The sequence below is a fragment of the Lissotriton helveticus genome, chromosome 1_1 (assembly GCF_964261635.1).
Source record: "Lissotriton helveticus chromosome 1_1, aLisHel1.1, whole genome shotgun sequence".
Taxonomy (NCBI): domain Eukaryota; kingdom Metazoa; phylum Chordata; class Amphibia; order Caudata; family Salamandridae; genus Lissotriton; species Lissotriton helveticus.
Window position 1 is genome coordinate 1,401,821,319 of NC_136057.1, and position 23,661 is coordinate 1,401,844,979.

At 44.7% G+C, this 23,661-nt stretch overlaps 2 protein-coding genes across 33 annotated transcripts in view; one reads left to right on the forward strand and one right to left on the reverse strand.

Annotated features, from left to right (window-relative positions):
* The window catches only part of LYL1 (LYL1 basic helix-loop-helix family member), a 266,752-nt gene that overhangs the window by 117,764 nt on the left and 125,327 nt on the right, over positions 1–23,661 (forward strand). The window contains exon 3 of the mRNA XM_078684638.1: positions 17,123–17,211. Coding sequence (XP_078540764.1) covers positions 17,123–17,211 — 89 coding nt within the window. The remainder of the gene's footprint in view (positions 1–17,122; positions 17,212–23,661) is intronic.
* The window catches only part of NFIX (nuclear factor I X), a 5,476,577-nt gene that overhangs the window by 69,050 nt on the left and 5,383,866 nt on the right, over positions 1–23,661 (reverse strand). The gene's annotated exons all lie outside the window — the stretch shown is intronic.

Genomic DNA, 23,661 nt, shown 5'->3' on the forward strand with positions numbered 1-23,661 from the left:
CCTGCCAAAGTGCCTTGATACCCTCTCGGGTCTTTAGTGCACTATACAAAACAATATAACATGACTTAATATAAAATATTGAAAGCCTATGACAATAACTTAAAAGTTAACTCAAATTAGAGAATGTGTGTAAATCTCAAAATGCAGCTTTAGGAACATATAACCCTGGGAAAAAAACAGATTTCCTAGAGTGCAAATGAGACTTCACCAGCAAACTATCCAGCACTGTCAAGGACTTCTGATTAATGTGATCGACATTAGATTCTCATCTGAGTCAATCATGGAGTTGCTGCAGACTTTAAGCACTAGTGTCAAAGATAGCCAGTAATTTATGAATTATTATTATTTTAAATATGAGGAAGAAGAAAACACTGAAACCTAACCTACAACACACCACCCTATAAAAAACAAAACAACAATATATTGAAGTCCACTGAAAAACTCAAGCAGTTTGTGCCAGCAGAAGCAAAGTCCATACAAGTATATTCTCTGCAGTGTAATGACATGGCCGTAAGTACCTAGCAGAGGAGTGGAAGAGCGTAAAACCAGTGGCTGCAGAGCAGCTAGTCAGTATAGGTCAAAAGAGACATTAATGGTGAGTTAGTTTAGGTACATAATACTGCCACTGATTGAAGTGGTGAAACTACTAACCTGGTCACAAGCAACTGCATTGGTACACAAAGACGGACCCTCTTCTATCACACAACTCATTGCACTGGAGGGCCAGGGAGTGCGCTACTGCAGTGAATACATGCTAAGTACACAGGCATCAATCTGGTCAACCGGGCAGTGCACAACGACCTGCCAGTGAACATGACCACGCAGCATACTCTATCATCATCCTCCTGAGATCAACAGAAGACATGAAGTAACAAGAGAGACTACCAGCAATGGCATATATGTACAACTGTGGCACAGGCTCCAGCACCTCAACCCATTACTGATCCTTACATTTGTAGCCTGCACTCTTTTTGACTAGTTAAATCCCATAACATTATTTTCATTCTTTATAACAGAGACACTTCCAAAATGCCACCAAACGCAATCACTATTACTAACTAAAGGGTAATCATCTTTGTCCCACCCATTGTTAAAAAATGAGGGTATGCATCTTAGATTTGAGCATAATTCAGCTTACTCTCCATTTGGACAAAGTTCTGCCAAGCTCAGACAGGATGATACCACAGCAAAAAGGGAAACGGGGTTTCCCTTCTTGGTAAACATGCAATAAAAATGCACCATTCATTTTTAAAAATTGCAAAAATCAGCAAATTAAGCATATTGCATAATGTATGCTAGACTTCGAAAGGGCATTACCGCCAGACAAATATGTGAGTGATCTGACCAGACCTCTTTCTGTATGTGGGGTTCAACTCACAATAAGTGCTCTTCAAAGCAGTATCTAACTTCGTGAATCACCATGCAAGAGCTAATGTGGAGGCTACCATCAACAGAATAGCGTCAAGCCTGGGAGACACCTGGCTTTCCACGGGGAAATTTAAAACAGAAACAAGAACGCGTGTACCTTCGCCCCGTCCTATTTAAATGCTTTTAAGAGGGAAGACACTGTTGTTATGCATTTACATTTCTAGCATTATCAAACCTTCACCTGAAGCATTACAATGAACATTGGTAGTCAAACATACTAGATTGCTTCGTAAGATACTTAACTAAATGTGATTTGTCTTGTTTCATATTCATTTCAAATGCTAGATAATATACATAACCAAAATGTATACATATGGAATACACAATTCTGGTTCTGCTAGTATTTGCATTAAACCTACATAAGACATACTTACATCTCTGTAAGCCTCTCTGCAATAAAACGACATTATTCACTCATTTGAAGGTATTAAACCACTTTATGACGATAGCCAGGTTCTCACTTGGCTCTACTGAACTTGCATGTCTCTAAAACAAGCCTCGGGGTGCACCAAGCATCCCTCCAAGACATTGCATAAGCAAATCTCCTAGTCTCAACATAGACAGACTACCCAAGTTTACATACAAAAATAACCTAAACTGCCAGTAGACAATGGGACACATGTACACGTTTGGGATTTCATTAAGTAGAAAATTATGAGAACTGGAATGCCCACTACGATAGGGTACCACACTGGTATTGAAAATATTACTTGTAAGGAGGGTGCATCTTGTTGTGGGTATGGAGGTAGTAGATACAGGCGGGATCGGAGTTCATTTCTAATATAACAATCTGGGTATATGAAAGGGAGCACGCGGGCCTGTGCCACTCATAGGATGAGCATGAGTTGATTCGGCTATTTTCGAATGACTTCTTCTAGAGAATGTTGGGGTATTATAACTACTCTACGTTTATGTGCAACCCGGGAATGATAGAAGAATCAGCGAAACCAATAGGCTTGCAAAGAGCAGAAATTCGCCCCTCAAACTTCCCCGCCTTTGACTAAGGCAGTGATAGCAGCGGACAAGGCAGTGTGGACACCAAGTAATTTACTTCGGACGGTTGAGCTCGGTGCAGGCTAAAGGCTCAAGACGATACGTGAAAAGGTGCAAGTAGTGGTTTATGAAGCTAGTCAAGTATGTAACTCAAATAATGTGCTTTTCTTTCTTGTGCCTGCTTTATTTACTTGCGCCCCGAAGATCCAGGTTCAGTGTACAGCAAACGACCCAGGGCTGCAGCTCTTCCTCAGCTGCTGCTGGCTTTTAACTTTACAAAAGATTTATTTTGCAGCAAAAGTGAAAAGCCAGCAGCAGCGAATGAAGAGCTACAGCTGTGGGTCTGACACATTATAAAATATAATTTTTTAGCATATTGAGAGGTCAATACTTTGGAGACAAATATTTCATGATTATTAGAATCTAAAGTGAAAGTAATTACTTACTGGGACCGCCTTAATTAATCTGAGATGGAGGCCTGCTGCGCCACACGCTCCTTACTTCTGTCACCGGTTGATGATTGGCCTGCAGCTGCGCAGTATGCTGGGTGGGCGCGGTTGAAAACAATGAATTTTAGGCGAATCTGGACACACTAGAAGATTCGCCACAGAGGGATGGGGGCGGGCTATTAATACATTTTGTAATCGTTTATTGGTAGCGCATGAACGAATGTAAAATGAGGTGTGACAGTGACGCTGTGACGGAGACCTACGCTGAGGCAGGGATCCAGGCAGTTTTCCTTTCTGGCGGTAAATATCTTGCTTGTAAAAAGTCGTAATAAAAATATTTTACCAGCGCGCAGTCACGTTTGATGTCAGCTCTTTACCGGGGAGGCTGGGATCCTACTCTGAGCTTAACGAGCAGCGTGCAGCCAACTTTTACTCATATTGCTTCTAGAGTAGAGACTAGAGTGTAGACCCGGCCCTGACCAATAAGTGCCGGTGCTAAGCACCGGAAAGCTCCGGCACAAATTAAGCACTGGTTAGGGCAGGGGAATAATTTACTATTCCCACTCCAGCGAGTGTAACAGTAGGGAAAGTGTTGGATAGCGGAGGGGCAACAATTACTGTTCCCACTCCAGCGAGTGCAACAGTAGGGAAAGTGTTGGATAGCGTAGGGGTAAAAATTACTATTCCCACTCCAGCGAGTGCAATAGTAGGGAAAGTGTTGGATAGCGGAGGGTAATCATTTACAATTCCTACTCCAGCAAAATAATTAACATTGATTAACAAACAAATAATTAATTAAAAATAATTTACCTCCCACCATATTCCCATATAAATGACACCACCAATGTTGTAAAACATCACCATTAACATAATTAATTAATAATAATTAACAAGCAATTTAAAAACAATCAATAATACATTAATTCACACAATTAACACTATAAAACAAATTAAAATACATTTTATAATATTTTTTTTAAATGTATTAAAATTACATTACTTCCCAGCCTACTCCCCTATCAACCCACAACCCGCTCTTAAGAAAATGACACAAATAACATAATGAATAATTATTATTAATAAACAACTAATAAACAATTAACAATAAATTATTTACCACAACAATAAAAAATGTTAAATACATAAATATTAAATAATAAAAATAAAAATGATTATTAAATTACTTCCCACCCTACTCCCCTATAAACCCACAACCCGCTCCTAAAAAAACACACAATTAACATATTTACCTATTAATGAATAATTAACAAACAATAACTAATTAATAATAAATTAATTACCACAATTAACAATATAATATCTGAAATACTTAAATATAAATTAATTAAAAAATAAAAATGAATTATAATTAAATTACGTCCCACCCTATTCCCCTTAAACCCACAACCTGCTCCTAAAAAAATAAAACATTTAAGATATTTACCAAATAATTAATAATTAACATCCAATTATTAATTAATTAATAATAAATGATTACAACATAAAATATTAAATACATAAATATTAATTAAAACATATTAATTAATTCATTATAATTAAATTACTTCCTACCCTAGTCCCCTATAAACCCACAACCAGCTACAGAACTAAAATGGAAAATTTACTTAGAAAAAAATTAATAACTCCTAAAAATTTAACATATATTAAAAAACAAATGCAGTACTTACACAAAAAAATAGAAGACAAACATTTAAAATACACAGTAAAATACATAACACTAAATAAAATGACAATATTTTTAACAATATTTTTGCAAACGATATTAATTACTTACCTTCAACTCGATAATCTTGACAACGATATTCTGACAGTCGATATTTTCGTACTACGATATTTTGCACTCGATATTAGTGCAAGTCGACATTTGCAACTCAATATTATGTCTGTTCACCGTGGCAAACTGAGTTACAATTACTTAATGAAACCATATATCTTTGTGCTCAATCTTTGGAGCAATTTATTATTTTTCTTTTTTCTTTATAGTGCTTTTAAGGGTGTCTCAATTGAATACAAATCATAAAAATACTTTAAAAAACATAACAAATATGTACAAACAAAAACATCTAATCACAAAAAAAACCACATCCTGTGGTCATTTCTGGCCTATCCCAACAACACCTTTTGAAACAATAATATTTGGTGATTATAATTGTCCTTAAAGAGTTTATGATCCACTGAGAGGTAGCCTGGAAGGGGGGGGGGGCAACAAATATCTTCTTTTTGGTGCCAAATTATGCACTTACCGACATGAAAAATTGTCAACATTCGTCCTTAGCTGGCTCCTCCAAAGAATAGTTGGCTGACGCTTTTCAGTTTTTAATACTTTACAAGACTCATTAGGACTGGCGGTTGATAGGTGACCAGCAGTTCTTGGCGATACGCTAAAAGGGTTACAGGCAACATTTTAAGTCTTCAACTATTATTTAATAATAAACAAACGACCACGGCCACTAAGGAAGCCCTCACACTCTAATTTAATAGCATGCTTGCCCGGTGACCTTTGTTGGTTAATATTTAAGTCAATTTGTCTGTATTTTGTGGAAGCAGCTTTTTGTGCAAGAGAAGATCAGGCTCGAGGTCTAGCACGCCCTTGAGGTCTTGGCATCTACAGAAATGACGCTATCAGATGTTGCCCTTTATCCCATTGCCTGTTGGCATTTACACACTTTTACAAGGCTATGCTCTCGCAACTACAATAAAGTATCACAGAAACAGTACAATGACTAATGAGAATCAAAGAACAGAAGCAGATTCTTTAGTGTGTTCCTAGTCACAGCAAGATGATGGTTTATTTTCTCCAGACTTGAGGAATATCACAAAAAGCCGACACGTGTTTCGTCGTGTACAGTTGAGTCAACACGACTCTTCAGGGCTTAGACCTCAACTCAAACGTATGGGTTGAAGGTTAGTCTGGACTTCGTGTTCGTGTTCTATATAGGTAGATAGGAGAGAGACACTAGTTTTTCAGAATCAGTTTGTGACTGATTAGGAAGCGTATGTCCAAAAGAGTCACGTGCAAAAAGCACTTTTTTATTATATTCTGCCTTATTGGTTAGAAGAAAATCTTCGAGTGTTAGCACTCTGAATACTGGTGTGTATCAGGCGGTAGCCGGGAGGGGATCCATCTGTTGAGATGCTCGCAGGGAACGGGTGCGTTTCCTCTGTGGCGGTGCGCCGTGGTATGGTATCCCTCCTCCTTTGGTTCCCGGTCGTCGTCTCTCGTGTACGAACCATTTACACACTTGTTGACCCAGAAGGCACAAATCATATCCTGGCGTTCGCAAAGTGCCCATGGATGCCCACCCAGCACGAGTGATTTGTCCACTGATCCTATCCCTCTGCTGACAATTATCAGTTTTCTACAGATGTTCTCAACCAGCATTTGTTCCTCTGGAGTTTCTCTCCTGCTGCCAGTGCCACCACCACACAGGGCTGGCTCACACTACTGCACGCACTACCTATGATGGGCGCCTTTTGGTCATTATTTGGAACTGATGCCCCTGCTGCCATCACGAGGAACTACATGTAGCATTGCCACCACACTGAACTCTTAGTACCACTGTCATATTTTGCCCTCCGTACTGCTGCCATGGTGATGCGCTCTTACGTGCCATCGACAATGTCATGAGGGAGGCATGACACCAGCAAAAATGATGCCAGAACGCAGCCCAGTATGTTGGAGGAACTGCACAGAGAGCCCCATGTGCCCCAGAGTTTACTGAATAAACCCACAGTACCTTAGGGCCACTTGTAATGTAGATACAGGAAATGTACCTCGACTTCGGGGGATATATTCGCAATACCCAGGTTATGACAGCTATTTCAATATGGCGCCTGGGTATGGCAAACGTGTCAGCACAGAGTTTTATCATAAGGTAGCTGCCACGGTTGCACTGGAAGCCACCTCGAGGTAAAACATCCACAGGCCTGGAAACTGTTTTTAAATGGGAAAAACCTTCCACCGCTAATCATTCAATATGGCTCAGTCGATGTGCTGCACGTTCTTTCTTGCCCTACCAGCGGCTTCACTCTTCAGCTGACAAATATAAACCAGCACCACCTATGGCGTGCAGGGAACGTTTATCTCACTTTGCACTAGCTACAAATAATATATTCCAAGTGCACCTCCAAAAGTAGGTAAAAAGCTGCACCAAACAACACGAAAACTGAGAAGAGCAACCTACTTGCAGCTCTGCAACCGAGGCACAGACGATGCCAGCTCCAACCACATCCAAAGGCAACTGATTGAAATGCTGCTACAGAAGAGAGATGTAAACCAACAGGCAAAGGATGCAGCAGCTATGGATCAAAAGAACAGGGTTGCAGAGGCAAGAGAGCAAGGCACCAAAAGGCCTCCTCACATTTGGGATATTAAAACACAAAGTTTAATCAGGCTCCAGACAAAGAGCCTGGAGACTATAATTAAACTGATCAACATCAGATCAAATAGACATGGTCTGGGGAACACACCCTTTACATAGACTAATGAGAGACCCACATCTAGGTGAGTGAAGCTCATAACTGTGGCATGCTAAGCCATCGAGGAACTTATCCAATAGCAACTTGGTAGTATGAAGCTCGCTCTTTATCGAGACACTGGAGTCCAGGGGCATCATGAATCTCTCACCTAAGAAGCTTGAGCGGGGAGTGGGTTCCAATGTCCGGTTCCGAGTAACACAAAACATTTACATTTGTGTTTATAGTTCCTTTGCTTTTGATTGAAGTTTATTAATACTAACACAAGCAATGGAAGAATAAGAGGATGGAAGGAGGGAGAAATGGAGAGAAGAATGGATGGAGAGAAGCATGGAGAGCAGATGGGTGGATGGATGGACGCATGCAGCGAGGGATGGATGGAGTGGGGAGGAGGATGGATGTGAAGATGGAAGGGTGGATAAAGAAAAGATGAATGGATTGATGAATGGATGGATAGGAAGAGGGAGGAAAGAATGGATGATGGATTAAGGAGGGAGGGAAAATGGAGGGATGAATGAATGGTAAAAAGAAGTGTGGATGGACAGAGTGAGGGATGGGTGGGTAAAAAGAAGAGCAATGAACCAGAATGAGTCAAAGGGAGGATAGATAAAAAGAAAGAAGGTTAGAGGGATGGATGGATAAAGACAGAAGGATGCAAGGATATATGAAAAAAGTACAGAAAGGATGGAAACACAAAGGAAAGCAAGATGGAAAAAATCAAATAAGACTCAAGAAAAGAAGGATAGGCAAGACAAAAAGTGGAAAGATTTAAGGAGGGAAGGAAGAAAAGACATTTCAGAATTCCCTCGGGGGAAGCAGTGCCCCTGAATAACTACTATGCTTGCTTGCCTCACTCGTACGCCCAGTGCCATTTCTGATACGGTTGAATATGTAGGGCATTTTTTGGGCTTGGGCCTATTCACGAAGTTCAATTCGCACGTGTAAATTTACTCACATGGAAATCTGCTCTGGTACCTACATGTAATCTAGAGTGTTGTCCTGTTCACTATTTCTGAATGTAAATTTACACTTCAGTGTAGATTTACTGTCTCCACCGCTTCTGTTCGACGGGGAAGAAGGGGTGGAGACATCTAAGAGTGACTATACAAGTGTAAAGATACCACCAGTAAATCTTTACACATAGGTAGAGATCTCAACCACCGTTGCTGACACCATTCCTCTCCATGTGAAAGTATATGGAAAGTGGTTAAAGTTTCTTACTCTTTAATAAATATTATATACTTTAATATAAAATATAAATGTAAAATAATGTAAAATATATATTATCATCAAACTAATACAATAAAACATTTCACAGCACATTAACACATTAAATTAAACATTTATTAAATAATTTAAATATATGTAATTTATAAATGATTTCTCAAAGACTATTTTAAAACAGTTCCCACACACAGCAACAGTTCTGTTTTTATTTAATATGTATTAAATGTGGTAAAATGTTATGTGCTCCTCCCTTAAGGGGTTTGACAAATAGGACAGTATTGGTATTTCTACATTTGGTGACAATTGGCATGGGCCCTATTTGACACTGTTTCAAGTGCTCCAACCAGAATATTACCTACACAGATCCCAATTCTTTCGATACCTGGAGCTCCGTCAGGCCCTTGACCAACATCAAAATGCTCTTGGCGAGGTCCCTGAGTTTAACACTCTCGAGGCCAAGATTCTCATGGGCCCCACTGGGTTAGGTGGGATATCACAACTATACAAAACCTTGGTGAACAATTCTCCAGATATTTTCTCAGACTTATAAGCCCAATGGGAGGGTTAGCTGGGTCCACTAGATGACTCAGACTGGAGAGATGCATGTATGTCCCCTAGGGTGCTAATCATTTCGTCAAGACTTCAATGTATCCAACTTAATTACCTCCACATAGCCTACCTCACACCACTCCATCTGTGGCGTGTGGGTGGTCTAGAGACACCAGTGTTTTTACATTGTTTTGTAGAGTGCACCCATTTTTTTCATGTGGAATGGGAATGTTACATCATTGAGGTTTTTCAGAGGGCTTCTTTTCACATGTGCTAGGGATATTGTTAGGTCTCTCGCCGCAGATGGCATTGTTGGGTATTATGGAGGATGTGGAGGGTGCCAGAGGAGATCGCACCGTCATTGCGATGGGCACAATTTTACTAAGAGAGATATTGCCAGATTTTGGACTTTTCCGTACCCCTCTCCCTTGTATCTACTTATATTTGCACCATCTGTGGTGTTTGACTTACTTAATGTTTGGGCTGGAGTATATTAACTACTGTTTCAACACCTTTAGGTCTGCAGTAACTTTAGAAGTGTAGTTTGTGAATCACAATGGGCTTACTTTTTTGTGGGTGGGTGTTTGTAGTAGCCTGGCAATCCCTAAGCCCACTCTTTACTTTGCTCTATACTCTTCCATTTTGTAGTAGATATTCCCCATATTCCCACCCATCCCCCAGTCCCTCCCACATATACTATTACATAGTAAACTTACATGTGAAGATCTTCACACAGAAAACACAGGTGAGGTGAAGATAGAGATCTCCACCTTTAGGTTTGTGAAGTACATTTTTTTATTGTAAGTAGTACTATTGTAGTACTACTTTACATACTACAAAATGCAGTTTGTGATTCAGGCCCACTGTTTCTGGATTGGCATCATTAGTAGGTTGGAGCAACTTGATAAATCAATAGTTGGCCTACAATTATGACAGCAACAACTGTCCAGAGTAGTCAAGAAAGAATTGTCAACAGCTGTAAGTTTCAGAAACAACCAACTTCTCTGAAACCTTGAGACATCCCAAACGAACAAGTTGATTACCTTCGGTAATGCTTTTCCTGATGGATACAGTACCTGCCTGTGGATTCCTCACCTTTTGAATTACCCCATGTGCAGCATTTCACAGAAACTTTTCTCCATAGCTCTCCAATGTCGAGGAGGACATCACAGTGGAACGGCTCCGCCCGCGACTCCGCGTGACGTCATCGGAGTCATAAAAACACCTTGTCAGCGTGCTGACGTCAGTTCCACCCCTTTTTTGTGTGACTTTGAGGCAAACGGGTGAAGCAACACTTCCACAAGTATACACAGAACATAGAAATCAAGAACAAATCTGGAAATTCTAAAACATAGACATTTCCTAGTAACAAATACCACATAATTTCAATTATATCATAATGAAATGCATGAATCACATTATTTTTCGGTATAAGTAGGCAGGCAATGGCAAGGCAGGTGGATCACTGAGGAATCCACAGGCAGATACTGTATCCACCAGAAAAAGCGTTGCCGAAGGTAAGTAAATTGTTCTTCTGAACGATACATCTGACTATGGATTCCTCACCTTTCTAATTGAATCCTCAAGCAGTCCTGCTCTCGGAGGAGGGTGCCTGCCTACTTATAGCAAAAACTCTTGCAGCATAGAATGTGTAAAGTGGCTGTCCCGTCTCACCTCCAAGTCTAAGCAATAATGCTTCACAAAAGTGTGGAAGGAGGCCCAAGTTGCCGCCTTGCAGATGTCTACAACAGAGTCACCTCCAGCTAACGCTGAAGAAGAAGGCATAGCTCAAGTGGAATGAGCTTGCATACCTTCAGGAGGCTACTTCTTGGCCAAGGTGTAGCAGATCTTGATGCAGAGGATGATCTACCTGGAAAGTGTTCTCTTGTGGACAGCCTTGCCCTTCATTTTGCCCACGTTACCAATGAAGAGTTGGTTGTCCAACCTGAAGTCATTAGTCCTATCCAGATAGAAGCTGACTGCCCTCTTAGAGTCCAGGCGGTGAAGTCTCTCCTCCTCCTTTGAAGGGTGAGGACAGAATGTGGGTAACATGATAGATTGACCTTGGTGGAAGGGAGTGACCACCTTAGGCAGGAAAGCAGCTCTGGTTCTAAGAACCATCTTGTCTGCATGAAATGAGGTAAATGGGGGCTTAGAGCTAAAGGCCTGCAGCTCACTAACCCTGCTGGCGGAAGTAACTGCAACCAGAAATATTGTTTAAACGCCAGGAATCCCAAGGGACAACTATGTAGGAGCTCAAAGGGAGACCCCATCAATAAAGAAAGAACTAAATTTAAATCCCACTGAGGCATGACAATGGCAGTGGGAGGAAACCTATTAGTGAGGCCCTTAACGAACCTCATGACTATGGGAGATTTAAATAAAGAGGGTTGGTCTGGAAAGCAGAGAAAGGCCGACAACGTACACAAGTAGCCTTTGACCGTTGCTACTGCACAACCCTGCTGAGCTAGGGAAAGAGAAAAACTGAGAAAATCAGACAAATGGGCTCGTAAGGGATCAATCGATCTCTCTCCACACTATTTTACAAACCTAGCCCACCTACCGAAATACACATATTTGATGGATTGTCTTCTGACTGATAAAATAACATCCGGTGGGAGAGAGAAAGAGCTCAGGTTGCCCCGTTCAATCTCCAGGCATGAAGGTGCAGGTTCTGGAGGTGGGGGTGTAGAACCTGCCCCTGCAAGAGGAGGTCTGCCCCGAGAGGGAGACGGAGCGGAGGGTGCGATGAGAGGTAAATAAGGTCTGCTAACCATACCCTTCTTGGCCAATCTGGGGCAATCAATAGGACTTGGGCTCGGTCTTGGCGAACCTTCCTCAGAACCTGAGGAATCAAGGATATGGGAGGAAGCGTAAAGAAAGTGTGAGCCCCAATCCAACTGAAACGTGTCCCCGATGCTCCCCGCATTGGATACTGGAAGCTGCAGAACGAAGGGCGGTGCGCATTCTTGTGAGTGGCAAACAGGTCCAATCGAGGAATCCCCAACATTCTGAAAATGTGAAGGACCGCCTCCGAATGAAGACGCCACTCGTGATCGGCCGAGTACTGCCGACTGAGACTGTCCACACGCACATTCAGCATTCTGGCCAGATGATTCGCTATCACGCAAATCTGATGGTCCTGAGCCCAGGACCAAAGTCGCAAAGCCTCTCTGCAAAGACGATGCAACCCTACTCCTCCCTGTTTGTTGATGTACCACATTGCTGTAGTGTTGTCCGTCAAGACCTGAACCGACTGACCGTGAAGGGAGGAAAGAAAGGCCTTGAGAGCCAAATGCATTGCATGCAATTCTAGAAGATTGATGTGAAACAATCTTTCGTCTGAGAACCAAAGGACTTTGACCTCCAGATCCCCCAGATGTGCTCCCCACCCTAGAGTGGAGGCATTTGTTATCACTGTGGCCACCGGAGAAATGAGGTTTAAACGGGCTTCCCTTGAGACTGGTTGACCGGAACACTCCCCCATAACAGCCCTGCTTCAGTGTCTCTGGAGATTCTGACCACCTCCTTGAGATCTCCGCTGTGTTGAAACCACTGCCTGCGGAGGCACCAATGGAGTGACCTCATGTGCCAGCGTGTATGGTTGACCAACAGTATGCAGGAAGCAAACAGACGAAGCAAGTGCCAGACCTTCAGGAATGGAACAGCCACTCCATTTAAAAAAAACGGAATCATAGCCTGGAAGTCTAGAACCCTCTGTGGAGGCGGGAAGGCACGACTCACAGTAGTGTCCAGTACTGCCCCTATGAGCAGGTTGCCCTGAGAGGGCACAAGGTGAGATTTGAGTTTGTTTATCGAAAAACCTATTTCGAACAACAGACGCGTTGTTACTTGCAAGTGACGCAGCACCATCTCCGGCGACCCTGCTATGAGCAGCCAGTCGTCCAGATAGGGGAAAACAGGAACCCGGATCTTCTGAAATGTGCTGCTACCACCGCCATCACCTTTGTGAAGGCTTGTGGTGCGGATGTAAGACTGAACAGAAGGACCGCACACTGGTAGTGTTGAGATCCCACTGTAAAACGGAGATACTTCCGATGAGACTTCAGGATAGGAATGTGAGAATAAGCATCCTGCAAATGGATCAACACCATCCAGTCTTCCTGCTGCAGCACCAGAAGAACCTGAGCCTGGGTCAACATCTTGGACTTCTCCTGCTTGAGATAAAAATTCTAGATCCTGAGCTCTAGGATCAGCCTCAATCATCCGTCCTTCTGGGGGATCAGGAAGTATCAGGAGTAACAAAACTGACCCCTTTCCTGCTCCGGATCAACCGCAATCGCACCCTTCTGTAGCAAAGACAGAACCTCCTGCTGCAAAAACAACAGGTGGTCCTCTGAGCACCATCCCTGACGAGGGGGGAAAGGAGGGAGAAACTTCCGGAAGGGAAGGGCATACCCATTTTCTACGAGATTCAAAAACCAGAGATCTGATGTAATAGATCTCTAATTTCATTGAAAATGGGAAACCCGACCTCTCTCAGGACCAACATGCACCAGGATGAAGGATCTAGATCTAGGATCTTCTCTCCTGTTCCAGTTGGGGGAACAGGAGAGGAGGAAACTTGCTGCCGAACTGTGCCTCGCAGGCAACCTCTACCATTTCCTCTGTATAACCTATACAGAAGGTTCGCCTGCTGCTCCCTGGCTTGAAAGGAAGGAGTCTTGCCAAACCTGCGAAATCTGTGGTACCCAAAACCTCTGGGCTGGGACTGTAGACCCAATGATCTCGTTGTGGCTCTACTATCCGAAGCGCTGTAGCGCAGAGTCTGCTTTGGTACCAAACAGACGAGAGCCATCTAAAGGGAAGTCCAATAGGATGGCCTTTACATCTGATGAAAACCCAGACTACCTTAGCTAGGTGTGCCTCCTGGTTGCCACTGAGGAACCCATAACTTTAGTAACAGAGTCAGCTGCATCCAGCCCTGATTGTATGACTTGACGGGGCGCAGCTTGCGTGTCTGATAGTATAGCCGCAAAATGGCCCTGAAGGTTCTCCAGAAGCTTGGGGATCACCTCTTTTGCAGAATCCATCAGAGCATGAATATATCTACCCAGCAGGCACAGTGCGTTTGTGGATTTCATAGCGATCCTGGCTGAAGAAAACACCTTTTTAGCTGATTGCTCCATCCTCTTAGATTCTCTATCTCCAGGCGAGGTTGGGAAAGAGACTGTAGACTGCTTAGTAGAGCCTGGTGCCTAGACAACCAAGCTCACAGGAGACTGGTGAGTGGAAAGGAAAGCTGGATCTCCAGGTGCCACCTTATATCTCCTTGCAACTGATCTGGACACTGCAGGGGCAGTCATTGGCCTCTGCCAAACCTCGAAAATGGGCTTGGTCAAAGCATCATTAAATGGAAGCAGAAGCTCCGATGTAGAAGAAGGAAAATGAAGCACCTCTGTTAAAATGTTTTGACTTTATCTTTGCATTTGGTAAAGGTAAGTTCAGCAGATCAGCTGCCTTCCTTATTATGGAATGGTACGAGGAAACCTCTTGCAATGGAAGGCCTTTCAGTGAAGAGAGCTCTCACTCTGGAGATGTGTCCAAACCACTAGCCTCCAGCAGAACCTCAAATTCCTGCACAGGGTCAATAATGTCCCCCTCTTCAGCCTCTTCCTGCTGCTCCTGAAATTCTTCCTCCTCCAGCAGTCTCCGCGCCCCCCTTCGGGGATCTCATCCTGGGTACCGGTGGCGCCAGGCGCGGCGCCGGTGACTGCGGCACTGGCGTCAATGGAGGCTCCACAGGAAAAGCGGAAGGCGCTGGACGAGGCCAAGTCGGCGCCTGACCAAAGGCGGACGGCACCGGCGAACACTCCAACTGCACTCTTCCTTCGAGGGAATGCATTGGCGTCAAGAACATTGGCGTTGGGAGAGGCCGACGTCCCGGGGTCATAGGCATGAATGGTGCCTGTGTAAAATGAGGTGGCAAACCTCCAAGGTTGAACGAAAGTGGTCCCAATTGGGGCACCAGCAGGGTTAGCCACACTGGCAAACATGCCGTACATTGCATTCAAGAAATGAGAAGGACCGGACTTGGAGGCAGAAAGGGTGGGTACAGATCCGGTACCACCGGTTCAGAGACAGCTTAAGGAAGCTGTTTGACTGGCTCTGGTTGCAGCGCCGGTGACACAGGAGCCGGGGATGGATAGGCCAGAGGCGTCGCTTCTCTGGGCGCCGAAGAGTCACCTGAGGCGAAGCGGAAGGAGAGACTTCATCCTTGCGGTGACGCTGGAGTTCTGGCTACCCTGACTTTGGTGACTTATCCTAAGACGAACAATGTCTGGATCCATGACCCCGCTTCTTTTGGTGCTTCCTCAGTGACTTTGAGGTATGTGGAGTCGGCGACTTGGACTTGGATCTTGTTCTTTTCTGGCCCCTCTTCTGTCTCTTCACCTTGGCCATAAACAATTTTGCCTCCATCTCTTTCGGGGCCTTCGGATTCATGAGTCAGCATGAAGACCACCCCTCGACATCGTGGTCCGACAAGAGGCACAAAAGACAATCTTCATGGGGTCAGTGATAGACATATGACCCCCATATTCCTTGCAAGGTTTAAAACCGGACTTCTTCTGGGCAGCCATGTCACAGCTACAATTTCAGGACTTGCAGCAATGAAACACCAGAAATGGAGAGCCCTGGAAAATAAAGAACGTTACGCGTCGACGGCGCAGAAAAAAGGAAACTGATGTCAGCACGCGGAGTTGTTTTTATGGCTCCGATGACATCACACGGAGTCGCGTGCAGAGCCGTTCCAATTGTCACGTCCTCGTCGATGTGGGAGAGCTGTGGAGAAAGGTTCTGTGGAATGCTGCACATGGGGTAATTCAAAAGATGAGAAATCCACAGGCAGATGTATCCATCAGAAAACAACATTTGAAGTCCAGCTCGAAGTTTTTGTGGAATATTGCCCCTTCTCCATATTAGGAAAGAATATGGTGTTACTGACAGATATGGCCAGAAATCACAATCATTTCTCATCATTCAATGGTGAAAATATTATAAACTGTAACCACCCAGGGAATATTCATAATTGTAAGCCTATCCTATTCCACTAAACAAAAAATGTTGATGGTAAATATGTAGCCCACCTTCATACAAAAACATAGTCAACTAACATATAATAAACTGATTGGAATAAAGAAGCAAAGAGTGAGGGGCAGAAGGAAGAAATAGAAGAAAAAAGAGAAAGTGACTGACAAAAAGGGCAGCATTGGTGGCCTCTATGTTTTATCCATTTCAACGCATTGTTCAATTTACTTCTCTTTCTTGTGGATCATGCTACAAAAGTCATTTGAATCAAATAAAATAATATGCTTGTAGAGGAAAAGAACAAAGAAAGAAGGAGAAACAAAGGAAAAGAACCATTTGTTGCTTGAATGAATAAAGGCATATGAAGGACACAGAGGAAAGATAAAAAACAAAGAGGGAGATACTAAGAGGAGGAGGGACTGTATTGAAAGAATGACTGAAGAGAAGAAGTAAGAGAATGTTAAGGATGAATAAATAGGGTAAATAAAGGTGACAGAAGGAAGAGAGGCATGAACAGGAGAAAACAGAGTAAGGAAATGTAGGAGTGAGAGGGAAGCGCTAATAAATCGAGGGGATACTGGAAGAATAAAATGAATAGCTAACTTCAGGAAGGAAGGAATGAGCTGGAATGTAAAATAAGAAAATAAATGAATCATACCTTTGGCTTTCTTGTATAAAGGTATGAAGAGAACAGTACCCTTTGGATGACTTAACTGGGCAGGTCTGATCAGAACAGAGCTATTGTGGCATAATCCTGGTTTCAGAGTGCCTGTGTATGGCTGGGGGTCTTCTAGAGCCTGGATGGGTGGTGAGGATTGCTATACCTTAGAATTCACTCTTATCCTTGAAAGTCCAAAGGGTGGTGGATGTGTCTTCTTCTCTCATGTCTTCAGTCCAGTGCTGTAAACCAGGCCTTTTTCCCCCCACAGTGCCTACATGGGAGCCTCAGGTACTTTTGCAGTGTTTCCCAGCCGCTTCAAGAGACGACCTGGCTTCTACGACCCTGACATTACAGAAGGTAAGCGGAGGCTTGGCCCCATCAACAGGGCTTCTAACATTACTTCTCAGAAGTGACAGACCACAGATAAATGTTTTTGAGATAAAAAGAAAGTTAGTTCCTCCATTTTGAAAGAGAAGCGGCATCGGATGCAAATTGCTGTCGACATTGGTTCAGAAATAGGGTATTCTCTACAGTTGGGAAGTGAACAATGGTCTCAGGTGTGATTTATCAATGTGAATGGAGTACATTTCTAAAACTTCTCCTTCAGGAAAATGTGCAGAAAAACAGAACATTACTTGTTATTTTTGTATTTCGAGTGTTGAAATGATTTAGACATTTACTCGTAAATGGTTATTCTTCCAGCTTTAGTGTGCCATTTTATAAAAGACAGTGACATGAATATTGTATGTAAATAAACAGAAATCACAGACAAATTGTTATCTCAGCTTTGTACGCCCACCTCAGGTGGCTTGTGGGGTCAGGGCCTTCCATTGCGGTATCCTTCGCCAACAGGGAAGCAGCTCTGAGGGTGTCCTCTGCACCCCACCTCTATCTCTTCTACACTCCTCTCTGTCCAACCCATTATCACTCTCTTACTGTCCACGCAACATGCCAGTTACCATGGAGTTAGGGCTGCAAACATGTATGAGTCACACTTCACGCATAGGATATCTATGCGTGAAGTCACGCATAGGATATCTATGCGTGAAGCGTGACTCAGCATCCATGTTTGCAGCCCTAACTCCATGGTAACTAGCCACTATTGCAATCAGCAGTTACAATATACGAATCAGTGCTTGTATTTAAGCTCATGCTTGTTTTTTTCTCGTTTTCCCTGCCTAACAGATGGAATGGCCACTCAGTCGTGCATATATAGGCCCCGCCAGTACTACTCAACAGGTGCAGCTGGTTTAACCTCTCAAGTGGCTAGTCCTTTAAGTCCTGCTTTTAAACTAGCTTTCCTCAGGACTTACAGCTTTACTCAGGCATATGATACCTCCGTGTGGCAGGGTGTCACTCCTCTGAGCCTGCAAGGCTCCCTCGATGTCCGGAGCCCTGCGAGGCCCCCCCGTGTTGTCCTGAGCCTAACTTCTTTTAGTGTTGCTCTGCTCGTTATAAATACCGAGACAATGGAGCGGGTGTTTACAGAGAGCTCTCGCTACAGCCCAGATCACAAGAGGAAGAGACTGCATTTAATTTATGATTTAGAGTGCACGACCTCGATTCTTGTGCCTCGAGACACGTTGACCACCAGAAGAAGAAAGAGGTAAATAGGAGGGTTGCACAAAAAGACTGGGTCTAGTTCTCCAGAGACCACCAGATACAGAAGACTCTTTGAGATCTGGTGTCTGGCAGGCATCATGGGGATCTTTCTCAGCACAATCCACGAGGCGCTGAAGAGCTTCCATGGCCTAGAGGCCCGCATCCTAATGTTGGGGCTGGCGCGGGCAGCCAGAGGGGGCTGGAAACGGGGGGAGCTGGGAGAGCGGGAAGGAAGCTGGCGCTGCCGGGCTCTGTGCTGGGGTCCCGGCGGCAGGGAGCACGCGAGACACCGTCGGCTTTATTTGTCCACACAGAGGACCCCCTAGAACTGCTGGAGAGACAGGGAGATTGTAATAAAACTTCGAGACAGTACTGTGGAATTTTAGTTCGTGTACTAAACATCATCTACGCCATCTTGCAGACTCACGTATGAACATGCACGACAGCCATTTTAGATACCACGGTCTCCCTGTTCACGATCGCCCGTCAGCACACTTCCCTGAACCTTGCAAGCCTTCCCCGCGCACTCTGGCTGCCCCCGCACTCACATGCACAAGTCATGAACCCTCCCCTCCCATGACTCTGTCTCAAGGAATCACACCCCGCGCCTGACCAACACCTCCTTTCCGTCCATGAATACCCCTCCTTTGATGACCCCTTCCTCTGAGCCCGACTGCCTGTACGAACCGCTGGTCATCCTTTAGCCCGAGGATACAGTTTATTGCCCACTACTGTATGCACTCGCTTTTCCTGAAAGGAGCCACTATTGATCATGACCTCCCCACCCCCTGAGATTCGATCAGGCGCACACATTCCAAAGGAATCGGCAGAACACTCAGCTGCGTGATAGCCCCTCCCAATCATATGAGGGGAAAGGGCCTCTACTGTTGTCATGTGTTGGAAGGGGCCGGAACTGGGGGGGGGGGGGGGTGCCGGTGATGTTGTTCTCATACTTCACAATGTCCTTGTTGTAATAAAGAACGTTCACATGTCTTAAACCAGTGTATAAAAGACCAGGTCTCAAAGAGGCTGAGAGAGCACCTCGAGACGATACCTTGTTGTCTGATCTGATGTGTTCTACTCCGTCGGAATAAAACTTGTTTCCTGTCTTCCTGTCTCCAGCGCCTGCCTCATTATTGAATAACTTCGAATGGTATTAGAGGCGTTTTACGCCGGGCAAATTTAATTTAGGAAACATCTACTGAAATCGCCTGACCACTTTGAATTGATCTTTATCAATTGGCGTCCCAAACGGGGGGCCCATCAGCGACACGTGGATCCAGTGGGAGAGGTCCCGACGACAGAGTGAACGACTGCAACGATCGGGAGAGCTCCTGTCCGATAGACCCTCGTCTGACAGCCGATCATCTGAACTTCACTGATTCCGAGCAGACCTCTCCCGAGTGATCTACGGTCCTGACTGGGAACCACCAGGAGTGCCGCGATAGCAACAGAGAGTAGAGGACGATCGGGCGCTGGAAGCGGAAGACGAGAAACTGTCCATGCGGTCCGGGTAAGGTCGTGACGCACGACAAATTGCGAAATTGATTGATTGATTGTTTGAAAATACTAGTATTACTTATTGATTGTTTCTGAGAGATTCTCTATTTGCAAACAAGCACGGAGTCGCCATACTCTGTTTAGTCTTTGCAGATAGTGAAGGATAGGTAACGCGGACTTTTGTCCCCCATTGTAATCTGCCGTGCCTATTTTTCTCCCCATTGATTGATTGTTTGAATCGAGCATTGAATTGTTCGAAGTTGGTTCTCTTAAGGATCTTCTCTGCCTGCAAACGGGGAAGAATAGGAATATTCTCTCTCCCTTTGCCGATAGTGAAGGGTAGGTAACGCAAACCTTTAACACGTCGTGCCTATTTCGTTCCTCATTGATTGATTGTTTGCCTGAACATTGACTGTTTGGGAATTGGTTCTTTCTGGAGGTATTCTCTGTTTGCAAACAGCGTAGAATAGAATATTCTGTCCAGTTTTTGCAAGTAGTGAAAAGATAGGTAGTGCAGGCTTTTGCCCCCCATTGTAACCCGTCATGCCTATCTTCTCCCCATTGGTTAGTAGTTGGATCAACCCGGACCGCTTATTAGAGATGAACCATCCAGCTCCACTGGAAGGCACCCCTAATAAGGACATGTTTACTAAGCAAGGACTAGTCGCTATAGCTTATAGTAAGTTATGGCATAAATATACAAAAAAGGATCCTGAAAGTCAGTGGCCACTGATAGGTTCTTTTGATGAAAATAAAATAAAAACACTAGAAGCAGCTGTAAAAATAAACAAGGCAACGCCCACTATGCTCGATAGTATTGGCATGTGGCGCAAAGAAGCAGAACAGCGAAGGAAAAGAGAAGAAGCAAAAATAGTGAAAGAATTACGAAAAGCAGCCCATCTGGCCGCAAAAGAACTAGATGAAGAAATAAGAATAAGAGAGGAAGTTAAACAAACACAAGAATCAGGACTGACAGGCCAATGCCCTGTCAGGACCACCCCTACGCTCTACCCGGAGATACCCTCCAAACAGCGGGCAAATGACGAGTTATTGCTCGGTCCTCCAATTATCTACATGCCCCCTCCATATGCTCCCTGCCAACCTCTAGCACAACACTCACCAGTTCAAAGTGCAGGCGTGGGTAGCCCTAGCGCTAGTGCCCCGGCTCTTACGGCCTTCGCACCAGCCGCATTGGTAACAACACCAGATGAACTCGAGACTGGCAAACAGCTAACAGCCAGACCAAATAGGTTGAGCAAAGATGAGCGGGATGGAATCGACCAGATAGCAAAGACCCTGGTAGAACGGAAGGAGAGCGAAGAATATACGATGAATATTCATAATTCACATGCCGGTAGTCACAGACGGCATTTCATTTTGCGGTTCAGCTACCACACCCTGAACGCATATGAGGATAGGTACCAGAATAAGGGTCCTGAAAAACTGACGACTCTATATAGAAGGGTCGATGTTGGAGATGGGACTGAGAGCGATGTGACGGACCTCTTCATGCAAACGCTTGAGGTCTTCCGCCACCTCGCGGACAGAAACCAGAGGTTAAGATCACAGTCCCTGAGACGATTGAGCCCCCATTAGAAGCAGCCAACACTATGATGCCTATCAGAGAAGCCGCCCCCTACTGGGTTCCCCCAAGAGGTCAGGGAACAAATGATGATATCAACCACGCAGATGCAAAAGGGAGGGTTGTGTACAACTGGGTTTACCAACCATGGGATCGGCAAGATATTTTAACTTTTAGGCAAACCCTGCCCGATTTAAGAAAGAACCCTACAGCATTTTATACCGAACTAGGCACAGCCTTGGGCTCAACCATAATGACTCTATCGGACATTGATTTGTTTTTCGGGTTGTGTCTGCCGGCTGATGTGTGGAAGCAAATCCGGAAAGCCGACCACACAGATCTGTTCGGACACACCTGGAAACAACTCACTGAACTAGATGGGCAACGAGAGCCCGGAAAGAAACCTGTAAAAGACATACTGGAACTCCCCGACAAAATAGTGCAGAAGCTAAAGACGTTGATCCCAGAAAAGAAGGTAGACTGGTCGGTAGTCACGGCTTGCCGCCAGAAACCTCAGGAGGACGTATCAGAATACTTCTCCCGATTTGAGACGGTTTTCTCCGACTACAGTGGCCAAGACATGACCACCGCAACCGGACAACACCTATTCGTGCAAAACTACGTAATGGGGCTATCGCAAGAGGTCTCCCAAAAGTTACAGACGAGTGAGAGTAGTTGGGGAGCCTCCAAACCTGCAGCTATCTTTCAGATGGCTCTGTATTATGAACACCAAAAGAACGAGAACGAGAGGGCGAATGAGAAAAAGAAAAAGGACTTAAAGGAACGAGTGATGATTGCTCAATTACGTGAAGTGACTACAGGAAGGGAACGGTATAGGGGAAACTACCAGTCAAACGCCCCTAGGAATTCGCCCCCTAGAGACCGCAACCCCACACCTGGCGCTCCACGAACCGACCTCGATGAGAACCAGTGTGCATTTTGCAAAGAATTTGGACATTGGAAGTCTCAATGCCTGGCCCTTCGAGAAATGATTAAAAGTAAAGAGACAAGGGACACGACAACTGGCCCAAAAACTGGAGGGCAGGGACGAGGGCAGACCCGCGACACCACCAATGACCGACCTGGCAGATCAAACACATTTGACCGCCCCCGACAGAATCAGTGCCAACAGTCCGACTGCAACAATGCTCACGACTCTGCATAGGACTGCCAGGGGCAAGGGAGGGATCCAGTCGAGCTCTGTGTTGACCAGCAAGGTCCTTACGTCACTGCTAAGGTCCTGGGTACAAAGTCTCCATTTTTGGTAGACACTGGAGCGACACGTAGTGTATTATCAAAACGACTGATTCCAAGGGCACCCTTGTCTGGCTCACACATTACCTCGATAGGTTTCGATGGAACGCCCTCCACTAATCCCCTGTCGGTACCTATCTCCTTTGACCTAGGAAACAATCCCACTGACACCACGTTTCTGCTCTCCTCCAACTCCCCTGACGCCATTATGGGTATTGATTTATTGAAACATTTCCGCGCTACTATTAGGTGTTCCCCGGATGGAGTCCGAGTCATCCTGTACGACAACCCGAGCATGTCCAGACCTTACCCCGCACGACATATGTACACCATAGCAGATGCTGACCTATCCTTGCTCGATACCCTACCCCTGTACCTATGGGCCAGAAACGACTCGGATGTAGGACGAATGATGATCGATCCTGTACACATAACTGTTCGACCTGATGCAATACTCCTGAAACTCCCACAGTACCGGATATCGCCCGAAGGCGAGAAGGCATTGGTAACGATTATTCAGTCCTTGGTAGACGCAGGAGTGGTAGAGGAAGTGGTTAGTAATGTCTGCAATAGCCCTATCCTACCCATTGTTAAGAAGCAAGGTGAGGGAGATGAAAAAGCGTACCGCTTCATCATCGACCTGCGAGAAGTCAACAGAGTGGTGGTGCCACAGTACCCCGTAGTCTCAGACATCGCCACCATTCTGACTCTCATCCCGTCCACTGCCACCACCTTCACCGTTATTGATCTTAAAAATGCATTTTTCTCTATCCCCATCCATCCAGACAGCCGTTATCTCTTCGGCTTCACTTTAAAAAACCGTTCATACCGATTTTGTAGAGCTCCCCAGGGCTACACTGAAAGTCCCA